This window comes from Danio rerio, chromosome 14 (genome assembly GCF_049306965.1).
Source record: "Danio rerio strain Tuebingen ecotype United States chromosome 14, GRCz12tu, whole genome shotgun sequence".
Classification (NCBI taxonomy): Eukaryota; Metazoa; Chordata; class Actinopteri; order Cypriniformes; family Danionidae; genus Danio; species Danio rerio.
Genome location: NC_133189.1, coordinates 20,979,973 through 20,994,295, shown reverse-complemented (window position 1 = coordinate 20,994,295; position 14,323 = coordinate 20,979,973). Strand labels below are relative to the sequence as shown.

General features: G+C 35.8%; 1 protein-coding gene across 2 annotated transcripts; it reads left to right on the top strand.

Moving 5' to 3' along the window:
- The first annotated feature begins 7,686 nt into the window (after positions 1-7,686).
- On the top strand, positions 7,687-13,060 carry slitrk4 (SLIT and NTRK-like family, member 4). 2 transcript variants are annotated; one of them, XM_021481146.3, is made up of 3 exons: positions 7,687-8,434; positions 8,931-11,270; positions 11,804-13,060. In XM_021481146.3, exons 2-3 carry the CDS (start codon positions 8,970-8,972, stop codon positions 11,810-11,812), a joined length of 2,310 nt encoding a protein of 769 aa, XP_021336821.1. In that variant the 5' UTR covers positions 7,687-8,434; positions 8,931-8,969; the 3' UTR covers positions 11,813-13,060. The 2 variants fall into 2 exon arrangements, with proteins under 2 accessions (XP_021336821.1, XP_021336820.1); XM_021481145.3 differs by lacking the exon at positions 11,804-13,060 and having other exon boundaries at positions 8,931-11,591.
- The last annotated feature ends 1,263 nt before the right edge of the window (positions 13,061-14,323 follow it).

Genomic DNA, 14,323 nt, shown 5'->3' with positions numbered 1-14,323 from the left:
TGAGTGTGTGGTGCATGACTGGATTTGGAGTCCATGTATTGGCGGTTTTGTAGTTCTTTAGGGATCTGTGTTTAACCAGTGATCTACCAGGATTAGATCGCTGGTGATTGCGACAGAAAGTATATGCAAAAATCAAAATTGAGTAATTCTAATTCTTTGAAATATGGAGTTTATTTATTAGTTATGATTTATTTATTTATTTATTTATTTATTTATTTATTTATTTTGATCTTTGTAATAACTAGACAAATGTATTATTCTGTTCATCATAGTTACAAGTTAAATCTAACATTTGAATAATGTAAAATCATGTGTTTTGTATTTTTACAAATAAGCATGCTGTCAATTCTGTTTACTTACCATGAAAATTGTAGGCTGTAAAAAGCATTATCCAATGTTTCTGGCATCTTTAAAAAAGACACAAAGAGGGAAAAAGATAATCATAATTGAAAGACGTTGATGGTTATAGGAGTGAACAGGCATCTTTGTGTAGTCAAAGGCAGCAGGGGACCGTAATGTCCACTCCACAGTTGGCAACAACAGATCCGCTGTGTCTCATCTGTTCCAATTGAGTCTTGTGCCTCCTCAAATATCGCAACGCTTCTATTAACTACGAAGATAGCAGTAGCAGTCACATTGTGGCCCACTCGGCACAGATCCAATAAAAAACAAAACACGCCAAATGTGCATATTGTTCAACTGCGGTCCTTCAATATTGTGAAGACAGGGTGAATAACTGAAAATAGAACATTATGCTGGAAGAAATCACTTCAGAAATAAATTTGTTAAAGAAATGTGTATTTCTTTATGTGGATTTTGTCAGTGGTTTAGTTGTACATGCATGGTTGTACATATGGAAGTAACAATACATAGTGTGAATGTTTTAAATAAGCTACACAGTGGCACAGTGTGTCAGTGGTTAGCACTGTCGCATCACAGCGCAAGAAGATCGCTTGTCTTGTTTGCATGTTCTCAGCGTTTTTGCACAAGTTTCCTCGAGATGCTCCAGTTTGTATTCTGTGATGTGTATGTGTGAATGTGAGAGTGTATGGGTGTTTCCAAGTACTGGGTTGCAGCTGTAAGGGCATCCACTGCATAAAACAGATGCTGGATAAGTTTGTGGTTCATTCTTCTGTGACAACCACTGATAAATAAAGAGACTAAGTCAAAGGAAAACGAATGAAGTAAGCAACTGACTAAATGAATGATTTAATAAATAAACAAACAAACAGATAAATAAATGTAACCATTAGGAATTGCAGAGCCATTAATATCTACCCAAAATTTAAATTAATAAATTAATAAAAGTCAGATAATTGTTTATTGGAATTTATTATCTAGTACCTTGTGTCAACTAATGTAGCTGTTTCTATGGGTAGGTGGCAGTGGGAGTGTTGTCACAGTGTTAAAAAAAATCCCGCCACTGCACTTTTGTCATTCATTCATTGTTTTAAGGAGTTGAAGCTCATGAGATAATACATAAAGTTTTGCAATACTGAATAGCTCTACTAATGAAGCTTAATATTTGTTTTCACAGTAAAAATGTGTGTAGTTTTGGTGAAATAAAATAACCGTAAACAATAAAATGTGTCATCTTAGTCATCTTTCAAAATATTTATCTAGATATTATATATCCAGTCACATCTAGTTAAATCGCAGTTCATGCATCTAGCTTCTGAATTTTTTAGCTATATTTTACTGTAACATGGGTGTTCAGAGGGTGTATTAGTCCTTTTTTGCAGCTAGAAGAATATCCGCTGTGTAAGACATATACAGGATATGTTGATGGTTCATTCCAATGTGGTGACCCCTGAAGAATATCTAAGGGACTAAGGGACTAAGCCGAAATGTATTTATTGACTCATTCATGTATTTATTTATTGTGTTATTGTTGGCTGTTTTGATGCATTTCAAAACAAACAAACAAACAAATACATACAAGAATGATTGAAGGAATGAATGAATTAAGCAATCCAAATAAATAAACAAATAAATAAATAAAAAATAATAATTGATTAATTAATTGATTAATTAATTAATTAATTTCAATATTAGTATTGCATTTATTTATTAAATATATTATTGGTTATTAACATTATAATTATAGCTTATTATTATTTGTATAACAATAATAATAATATTAATAAAAAAATAATAATAATAATAATTATTATTATTATTATTAATAATAATTGATTTTTTTTTCACATGTATTTCCAACTATCCCACTCAAAACGCATTTGTCTCTCTTTTAATGAATGTGAACGTGTTCTGTGCTTAAAGGCTTAGTACTCTTTCCGACTACAAGAAAGATAAACAGCTTTAATCATCGCATGTGTACATATGTAGATAGTTCAAAGCCATTTTTGCCACTAGACTCCAAAGTTCTCCGGGAGTAATCCCTGTAGACTTTCCCCCAGCCACACTCATCCACTGCAGGCGATGTTCACACTGTCATCTCTTCTATCTCATTACCCTATTTCAACAGACTGCCTGTCAATCAGCATGTTTGCCAGCTGGAGGGATGTACTTTATTAGATTGCTGTATGATTGACAGGAACGAGGTGCAAGGGTTAAAAGAAAGCTGTAAAACATGTGGAACGTAAGAGGCGACGTTCTCTGTTTTTTTTGCCTGTTGGGAGACGAGGCTACAAACAAAAAATAGGAACGGGTGCTTTGGATTCTTGCCATGGCTGCTCCCCCCCTCTTTCACCCAGACACAGATTGTAAAAACAAGCAGAGGTATGATGATGCACTGGCGGTATTCGTTACATAAATTGCATCTCATTACTCATTCACACTTTCTGAGAAGTTGAAACTGAGCCATTACTCTCTGTCAGAAATTGCAAGTTGACAAGAGTATCACATATACGCTAATGATATTCTCTTCCGCCATGTGTGCGTGTTTTATTTATTTTTCATCTGAAGTTTACAGAAACCAAATTATAGACTGAGGATGTGCTTGCATGTTTCCCCCCTCTAGCAAACAAGCAAATAAAGTAGTTAAAATTAATTAAAATAAACAAAATAAAACATTTAGTACTGGCTCTCTTACTGTTCACACTGTCACAAGACCAATTCTAAAGATACATCTCAGCAGGCAAACAACATCAAAAGATGTTAATTTTAGGTTAGATTTAGGTCATGACATCAGGTAACCAAAATCCAATGTCTGGACTGTGTCTCAGGACAACGTTAGTTTGACGTTCAATAATGACGTCAAATGACATTGTTATTTGGTTGATTTTAGGTTGTGTTGGAAAGTGACCAAAATCCAATGTCTGATAGATATCATAGTGGGAACGTTCACACAGCGTCAAGGTGTATCATGGGTAGACATTGATATTTGGTTGATTTCAGGTTGGACATAGACGTTGGCCTGATGTTGGATTCTGACTTCAACTCGAACAACGTCATGTTGACGTCCTGTGCCTGCAGGTATATATTCATAAATACACACGTATATGCAATCACGGGTGTGCTGATACGATGCGATATGATACGAAACCATTTTCTTCTACATATCAATATTCTTTCAGTAATACTTTGATATGCATTCCAGTTTTATCAACTGTTTTGTTACTTTTATTTTATTTTTTTATGTATATATATTTTATTTTATTATTTATACAATAAATGCGCTATATAAATACACATTACATTACATTACAATATATGACATTAGTTTTAATATATTTAGTTTTCGTTTTAGTTAACAGAACCAGTGTTAGGCCCGTTCCTATAAAATAGTAATTAGCTATAGTTACTTGTCACAAATAGTAACTATATTAGTACATAATTATAAACATAGCTAATTACCAGGGAAAGAAACTATTGCATTACTTGTAAAACATTGTACACTTATATACACTATTTTAATGTTGTTATGGGACAATGTGAGAGACAACGATCAAATTCCACATATCATTATAAAGACTATTATTACCACTGAAAGAAATATGCATTTACTCACTCTTCAAATATTCTGTTGTTTTCTAACTGTTTGCACAAAAAAATACAATAGATGGTTTAGGACTTAACAGAAATGAGATATTATTTTGTTTAATTCTGTCTGAGTAATAAGTGTATGTGATGGAGAAAATTCATGTTTAAGTTGTAACGGGGGATACAGTAATCCAATTAATAGTTTGTTACTGAAGTATCGCCATAAGTAAAACTGTTTATTTATAGTGTCATTATCCCCATCCCTGAACAGAAGACAGGGCAATGCTGACCAGGGCAAAGTTTATAGTTTTTTTTTTTTTTTTCTTTTTCAAATAAAGAAAAGTACAACTTTTCCGTATAGTTTTTTTTTTTTTTTTTTTTGCATATAATTATACACTTGACTAATATGTTTGACTGCAAGATCTACAGGCAGATGTGTCTGTATATCCCTGGCATATAAGGGGCCCTGAGCAGACCATGTTATAGTAAAAAAAACATAAATAAATAAAAATAAATAATAAAAATCCATTCAAGTTTTAAATAACAACTATAAACAGATTAATATACTGCATTATTATGCGAGAGGAAAAACGAGAGAGATGACTGAAAGACTGTGATTGACTTTCATATCTCTAATCATTAAAAAATAAAATAAAATAAATAAAAATAAAAACATCTTTAGATCAATCTCATTTTAATATAGCATTAGTTTCAGTCCCTTAAATGGGATTCATCATGAGAATGCTGTTTGCTCTATTTCAATACCAAAGTCTTTAGTACTTACTATATATGACATCTGATGGAAGAACAATGTGACATGAACTGTCAGTCAAAAAAATTAAATAATAATAATAAAAAATGAAAAAATAATAAAGCAATTTCATGTAAGTTTACTACTATTTTGCTTTAGTGTCTAATTTAATGAATCCATACAATCTTATAGCTGCATTTTAGTAAATTTGGGTTTAATAGCATGTCTTCTTCATAAAATAATAATAATAATAATAATAATAATAATAATAATAATAACAATAATAATAATACTAATTAAATTAAAACAAATTAGCCATTTTGCCAGGGTGTAAAATGTGGTATATAATTTAAACTACACTTTGAAGAATTCCTTTGTCAAATACAAAAAAATACCTGCTGTGATGACACTGCAACTATGAAGAGAAAGAAAAGAAAAAAAAAACAGATATGCTAGAACATTCATGTGTGTGTGTGTATATATATATATATATATATATATATATATATATATATATATATATATATATATATATATATATATATATATATATATATATATGAACCCTTCATACATACAGAGCTAATGTATTAATTAAATAGTGTTTCCTGAATTAACAAAGGAACGCTTTAATGTTTTAAACCATATGTTGGTTCCTATACTTGTAAAATAAATAAATAGATAAAGAAATAAAAAACACGTCTTTAAATGTGGATTATATTAAATACATTTCCTCAAACCCAAAGTTACAAAACCGTGTACAAAACAAACAGTGTTGTCACCACAACTATTGGTATTATTTCTTTATCACACTTTTTTCTTCTTTTTCTAGTTGCTAGTTAAAAATAGGCAGTTATTTAGCATATCAAAGACTGAAACTTGAGAGAGGCAGACACAAAAACCAGAACAACCCTGTATTCACAGAGCAAAGGCTGTCACTTCACACTAAACACCCAGACTGAAAGTGTTTACCCCATATCTTGGTATACACAGACATTTGAAAAAAAAAAAAAAAAATGAACAACTGCTATACTGCTGCCCACCTTATAAGTGAACGAAGCCCCTCGGGGCTCTTTGTTGTTGTACTTGTTGTTGAAGAGGGAATTTCTTGTTATTTCCATCTCTCTAAGCAATAAGCTTTAATAATTTTCTAGGAGGTGTGGACAACCCTTATATATTTCAGATTTTCATATAATATAATATAATATAATTTCTTTCATTCTTTTATTTTTTATTTATTTATTTTTTTTAATTAGACCAATTGAATCTTAGTAGCATGACTGACTCTAGTCATCACAATGTATCAAAAAAGGGGTTATAAATTAATGCATAATAATAATATTAATAATATTAACAATAATAATAAGAAGAGGAATAATGATAATAACAATAATAATAAAAAACAGATTATCAGGTCAAAACATGTTAAAGACTCATTTTAATGAACACAATTCGTTTTTAATTATTTATTGTAGGCTATTATTATTTATTTTTTAAAGTATTAAATTGTTCATAAGCTCATGCAAACATTGAAACAACACAAACCAACTGCAAAATAGCAATCTATTGATGTAAATGATAATTATAACACAGGAAATAATTTAAACTATACCTGATATTTATCAAATAAAAATAAATAAAAGAAAAACTCTTGTCCTGAGAACACAGCTACATTTTTTGTTAGTTTCCGTTTGTTCTAAACTGTAGACACACACACACACACACACACGCACGCACGCACGCACGCACACACGCACACACACACACACACACACACACACACACACATTATCATTCATGTAATTGGATCAGAAATCAGTCTTGTAAACGGACAATGTGCCATTCACGCTGTTTACCAATAATTCCGATCCAGCAGATCATCTACTAGGATGCAATCCATTTTATGAGCAGAATCTCGCTTATTTCTGCCAGATGAGGGCGCCGTGTTTGATCATATTCCTTCTTGGTTCCACATTAACCCACTGCAGAAACATGCAAGACGTGTCAGACAGGGATGCTCCATCCATGCCCCTAACTCAGCTATTATTTCTTTTCTTAATTATCCGTATTACTAGTTTAATAACAAATGTTTACAATTCAGGAGCTTGCATGACGTATTATCAATTAAACACATGCATGACCTCAAATCAAGTTAGTGGAAGACACAAGAAGTCGATAAAACCATGCACCTGTTGTCTATCAGGAATGAATCACAATCCCTGGCGAACTGTCAAACTATTAAGATTTATTGCTGTTCTTGCAACAGCTCAAACTACTAGGGTGACTTTGTCGCAGTTTCTGGATGCGGTGCCGTGGAGCCATGTCATTTTACAATTGTAATAAAATAAGGAAAAAATAAAGAAACCCACGCGTTAAATCCTCTCGCGCTGCTGCCAGGCAACCGGGCGCGTACAAGCTGGCCTTGATCCAACTAAAGATTACGCGTCACCATTTCCAGAGATCCCTCAACCAAAGACACGACAGGGAGAGAGAAAAAAAGAGCTTTATAATGTTCACTGTTAAGTGACATCTCAAGTTGAATTTTCTTCCTTAATATTCTCTCCCTTTTAACGCGATTGATTCTTTTTCGCATGCAAGCACGCTCACACCTGTGACAGAAATGCTGTAAAATGAAGAATAAAGACATAAAATAAAATAACAGGAGATTAATCCTCACGCGCTGCTATCAGGAAATCTGTTTTGCTCGCACAAACTGGCCAGGATCCAAATAAAGATTACGCGCCAACATTTTCTGAGTTCCCGCAATGAAAGACACTAGCAGAACGCTTTATAATGTTTGCTATCGAATGTTTAAGAGGTGACTGAAGTTGAATTTTGTTTCTTAATATTTTCGCCCTGTTAACCCCCCTCCCCTCGCGCGCTCTCCTCGCTTTCTCCCGCTGCCTTTCCATTGCTCTCTCTCTCTCTCCTCCTCTCTCACCCCCTCTCTCCCTCTCTCTGCATCTCTGCATTTTCTCTCCTCCCGCTTCACAGTGTGGGAAGCTCAATGCAGCAACAAAACCAACATACTTAGAAGAAGAAGAGATGGAATAGTTGGTTTATAAGACTGGTCTCATTATCCGGACGAGGACTGCACCAACAACACTTATTTTAATGATGAGGCGTAGAGTGGCATCTCTTTTTCGAGCGTATTTTACACAGCTGAATTATTAATTTCCTCGTCGGACTGACATCAGAGCACGTAGTTTCTTTTTTCCTCTTATCTCGCAACTTGCATAATCCCAAGAAGAGGCAGGAATTCAACTGGAGTCGGTTTCCGATTTTCGGCAATCGGGTTGAGCCGCGACGCGCGATGGATTGTTGCGATTAATTTATTAAGATCTGTATCAGTTTTTTATTTATTTATTTTTTCTCCCCTCTTCCGAACTGTTGAGCGAACTGTCCGTTCAAATAGCCTCCAAACTGATGTTCAGTTCATTCAACGGAAGAATGTTGGACTTGTTTTGCATCCAAATTTGCCACTTGCCGTTTCTCCATTTCCACTTCGGGTTTGAAACGATTTCATTCTTCAGCGCAAATACGCAGCGCAGTGTTTGAGATGCCTCAAAAGAGCTCAATAACCTTGGGATTTTATGACACATTATATGTTTTGTACAAGTGGAGCTTGACGAGAGAGGCTGAGACTGAAATTTGAACCTGACTGAATGGGAATAGTCCCTCTCTTGGCGTTCCCAATGTCCGGTGTAATCTGAAAAGGAGGATAAATGAACATTGCCGGTGAGTGTTCAATTATTATTATTTTTATTTATTAAAATGTTTGTTGGCAAAGCTTAAGAATTCATCATCATTATCTAGATTCACCCTATTAAAAATAATGGTTTCATGAGGAGGATAATGCTGTCTTCTGTATGCGATGGCCAGAGACTTTTTTTCCCTCATCGATTCACTGAAGCACACACACATACACGCGCAAAAAAAGAAAAAAAAAAGAAAAAACGCTGATGCATACATTCATTGCGGTGTTATCACACTACGGCAGTCTATTAAAATTGCATTTTAAACAATTGTTGTGCTTGAACATACAAAATAATTTATTTTCATGGTTGGCTCCCTTTTTTTTTAATCCAAAATGCACATAACAGGTTTTCCAACTTCTTTGTATGTGCAGAGGGCTTTCTAAACACCCCTGCTGTAAGATTGTGGCATTAGCTCTGTGAATCAATGGGAAATAGGCATGTGTTTTGATTGTTTGTTTGTTTTTCCCCCCTCTAAGGTTTCTAAATGGTTTACTGGGGGATTTGTAAAAGGCAAAATGCTGCTGCTTGTTCTGTTGGCCTTTTCCATATCGGGTTCATTTTGTGACTTGGATTCGGACCTCAGAGCTGAGACCTGCAGCGCTTGCTCCTGCATGTCCATCGAGAACGTCCTCTATGTGAACTGTGAGAAAATAACTGTGTACAGACCTACACAGCTGCATCCGCCAGCATCCAGCCTCTACCATTTGAATTTCCAGAACAACCTTTTGTACATCCTTTACCCCAACTCTTTTGTGAATTTCACACACGCAGTCTCACTCCAGCTGGGGAACAACAAACTCCAGAACATTGAGGGAGGGGCCTTTGTGGGGCTCAGTGCTTTGAAACAGTTGCACTTAAATAACAATGAGTTAAAAGAGCTACGTGCTGACACTTTCCGAGGGATTGAAAACTTGGAATACCTCCAGGCTGACTACAATTTAATCAAGTTTATTGAGAAAGGAGCCTTCAACAAATTACATAAACTGAAGGTTCTCATTTTAAATGACAATCTAATTCAAAGCCTACCTGAGAACATTTTCCGATTCGCCTCCCTTACTCACTTGGACATAAGAGGGAATAGGATACAGAAGCTTCCTTATCTTGGGGTTCTGGAGCACATTGGGCGCATAGTGGAATTGCAGTTGGATGACAACCCGTGGAATTGCACTTGTGATTTGTTACCTTTGAAAGCTTGGTTGGAAAATATGCCCTATAACATTTTCATTGGGGAGGCCATCTGTGAGACCCCCAGTGACTTGTATGGCCGACTCTTGAAGGAGACTAACAAGCAGGAGCTGTGCCCCATGGGTACAGGCAGTGACTTTGATGTACGGATGCCCCCCTCCCAGCCAGAGGGTGGGCTAACTATGTCTAACGTGGCACCTTCAACCATAGCACCTTTAGTGACCAAAGCACCCAAAACCACCAATCCCTCCAAAATATATGGCAACGGTATTGTCGCTGGCAACCCAGCTGGTAAAAATGGCCAAATTGTGTCCTATCAAACACGAATCCCTCCCCTTTCTTGTCCCCAGCCCTGCACGTGCAAAGCTCACCCCTCTGATTTTGGCATTAGTGTCAGCTGTCAAGAGAGAAACATCCAGAGCCTGGCAGATCTTATACCTAAACCACCAAATGCCAAGAAATTGCATCTTAGTGGCAATTACATCCGAGATATCAGTCCCACGGACTTCCAAGGGTTTGAGGGTTTAGATTTATTGCATTTGGGCAGCAATCAAATATCCACAGTCCAAAAAGGTGTCTTTGCAAATCTCACCAATCTCCGTAGGCTGTACCTAAATGGAAATCAGCTCGAGCAGCTGCACCCTGAAATGTTTCTTGGGCTTAGTAACCTCCAATATCTCTATTTGGAGTACAATGCCATAAAGGAGGTGTTAGCAGGGACATTTGACTCTATGCCAAATTTGCAGCTCTTGTACCTGAATAACAATGTGCTCAGAAGCTTGCCTGCGTACATCTTTGCTGGGGTTTCTCTTGCCAGATTGAATCTAAAGAACAACCACTTCATGACTCTGCCTGTGAGTGGCGTCCTAGACCAGCTCAAATCTCTCACTCAGATAGACTTGGATGGCAACCCTTGGGAATGCTCCTGTGATTTAGTGGCTTTGAAACTGTGGCTCGAAAAACTGAATGAAGGGGTCGCAGCCAAAGGGGTCAAGTGTGCGTCTCCAGTGCAGTTCTCCAACATTGAGCTGAGAGAGCTGAAAAATGAGATCATGTGCCCGAAGCTCATAGCCAGGCCTCCTTTCATCCTGACTAGTGCCACCCCTGTTCTCACATCATTGTCACCTGCAGGAGTTGGCAAGGCACCCCCCAGTGGCCCTGTACCCCTGTCTATTATGATCCTGAGCATACTGGTTGTACTGATCCTCACTGTCTTTGTGGCCTTCTGCCTGCTGGTCTTTGTGCTGAGACGGAACAAAAAGCCAGCAGGGAGACAGGAGGGTCTCGGCAACCAGGAGTGCGGCTCGATGCCTCTCCAGATCAGGAGGCACAATCACAAATCAAACAAGGACGACCTGGGTGGAGAGACCTTCATCCCACAGACCATCGAGCACATGAGTAAAGCTCATACGTGTGGAATTAGAGACTCTGATTCAGGCTACAAATTTATAGACTCAGAGAGACAGAAAATGATGTTACGCAACAGTGCAGACCAAGACAAGGACTCTCTATCCCTGGACCCCAGGAAGAGATTAAGCACCATCGACGAGCTGGACGAGTTCTTACCGGGACGAGACACCATGTTTCTTCACAACTTCATGGAGAGCAAAAAGGATTTCAGCAGTATAGGGGTGAGTGGCTTTGAGATCCGTTACCCCGAGAAACCACATGACAAAAAAATGAAAAAGTCATTAATAGGGGGCAACCACAGTAAGATAGTGATTGAACAGCGTAAAAGTGATTATTATGAACTAAAGGCAAAAATGGGGACCCCAGACTACCTTCAAGTACTAGAGGAACAGACAGCCCTCAGTAAATTCTAGAACAGCATCTGCATCTGTCCCGTAATGACAAAAGTGCCTTAAGACAAATCTTAATGACCAATGGAATACCGGACACATTTCATTTACTCAAAGTGTAACTCCCTTAGAATTGGTGGCTGTGTTAAAAAATAAAAATCACATACCATGTTTATGTTGTAATGCCATTAAGAATTAAGAATCACATCAGTCAGTATCTTTACAAAATAGTCATAGTTTGCTGCTACTGATATGGGTTCCGTCAAATTCTGCTGAACTTTGTTTTTTTTTACCAAATGATTGGGTCATGAAACGGTGTTGAGTGTACTTCATATTGACCCTTCTTCATTGTGTTTGGTTGGAAGTATTTTTAGGCATCTTGGGATGACAAAATCAAATGGAGTGGAAGAATTGGAAGTTGGCACATGCTTGAAAGTGGTGGAATACTGCAGACTCCCCTCTCTTGGATTATATTTTGCCACTTTTGGGGGACTTGAAACTCTTGGATTTGATTAAATCTGAAGGTACTGGCAGCCAACATCCGTACACTTTGGATTATTCCAATTACTTGTAAAGAGCCATTTGATATTGTTCTACTGAAATGTGATTCTTCTTGAAGTGTTTGGTTATGGCACATGACAGGACATTCATGAACTCAAGAGAAACTAAACAGCTGCTTGCCATGTAAGCGTATCTGGATTTATTTTGTAAGTCAACATTATTTGTATTTGTGGGGCAGTTGTGTAAATTACAACAGTCGACAATTAAATTCAACAGTCTCATCTGAAGAAAATAGTGGAAATATGAAAAATCGATAAAAAAGATGACCACTGTCACCAGTCAATTCGTAGTTTAACTTCATATTTAATTTATTTTTCTATGCAGAATTATTTAAAGACTATTGGTACTATTTAACAATTTCAAGGGACATTTTGAATGCTATAAGTGATGCAGGCTCTTAGCCGGAGCTCTAAAATTCTGTTCTGACCTGAGTTACATTCTGAATTCTGCTGGTGGCGGATAGATGGCGGTGATGATGTCATTTTCACTGTCACGTTGCACGAGGTGAGGCCTCCTAGCGTATCACGTCTAACAGTTTGCTTATTCTTATATCCCAGAGCAACTTGTAAAACGTTTTTTATTAACAATATGCAACCAAATAAGTGTGCATTAACGTGATATGATTCTGGATAGAGCGAGCGGCATTGTGGAAATGATTCATTTGATGTAATTTATTGGCTTTGTGGAGAGGATTGTGTTTTATCGACATGACTGTGAGACCCAACTCACCTTATAAAAAGGCAGATTTGGTCAGAATCATATCACTTTTCATGTGCAATATTATTACGCTCAATCATGTTAGCTTAAAATCTTATTTTGTTTGTCAGTTCAGATTAATATTGCAGAGAGAAAGCTTGATTTTTTTAAAGGGGAAAGGCTTATGTTTCATTCAGTCTTTATTTGAAGAATTAAGTTAACGATTGTTTATTAGAATGTACCATGAGAGATAAAAATAAATACAATTTTATATCAGTCATGAGAAATCTGTATATTGGTTATTAATTTCATTGTGCAATCCTGTTGAGGTCAAGGTATTAAAATCCAATCTAATTTGCTCTGTCTTTTCTTTCTTTCTGCTTTTCTTTGTTTTCTGTTGACAGAAGTGTTATCATGTTTTCTTGATCGTTAAAGTTGCTTCTCAAATAAAAGGCCCTGAATGCTCTTGCAGACAATTTGGAAAATGAAGTGTCTTGTAGATTTTTAATCTACTAACGGAGTTAACCACTCTCTCTTGCTCTCTGCCATAAGGTTCGGGTTTCCAAAGGCCGTAGCTTCTCTGGTTTAAAAAGGGGATTAATCTAAGATGCCGAGGGTCACTTGACTTGAGTTGGCAACAGATAAGAGAAGCAGAACTGTTAGCTGAATTGCCTGCTGCTGATGTTGTGTGTGTGAGAGAAATGTAAGCAGAAAATTCAGCTTGCTTTCATTTGATGATGGCAGGATCATGCTTTGGAGAGTCTCTTGACAGTCCTTCTCATGTACTTCAGTGAAAACATAGAGTACTGAAACCTGAACATCATGCCTCATGTTTTAAATGTTTAAAATAACATTTTGGCTTCATAGGCTCACATTTGTTCAAAAATACATGCAGAAATATGAGTTTTCATCATAATAATTAATGCACACAGTGTGTTGGCCTGCATTGACACATTGAAATTAAGCATTTGAACTCCACTTAAAAAAAGGATTTATAAGGTTTTGTGTTTGGTAACAATCTCACAATAATCTTTATGATGATTTGTTGGAATTGTAGCATGTTTGAGCAAAAAGTCGTATCTTGCTTGCTGTCATGTTAAAATTTGGCATTTTTGACAACATTTTAAGTCATCTGAAACGTTGATGCTTGCAAAAAACAGATTGTGCATTTTATCTTTCATTTAATTGTTTAAACTGAATGATATGTGAATAGCAGATACTGAAATGTGATGGTTTTAATCATGACAGCGCATATGCAGATCATTTTTGTTTCTACCTCCAATTATTATTGTTGTAAATATATCTAACATTAATATAATTAATTAGTACATCACCCATTCAAAATTAATCAAATTTTCAGTGAATATAGACAAGATTTCTTGGTGCATTTAAAGAAAACCGTTGTATTAAACAGTTATATCCATTAAAATAAGAGTTTGGTCACCTAAAATCTTTAGGAATAGAAAAATAATACATTTAAAATTGCAAAAAAAATTACAAACTACACAATTTCAATTACATATTATATTTGTTTACTTTTATATATTTATTTATATATATATATATATATATATATATATATATATATATATATATATATATATATATATATATATATATATATATAT

Bases quoted from the DNA above. Each gene is read 5' to 3' on its own strand.
- slitrk4 (XM_021481145.3), top strand. From the start codon at position 8,970: ATGCTGCTGCTTGTTCTGTTGGCCTTTTCCATATCGGGTTCATTTTGT.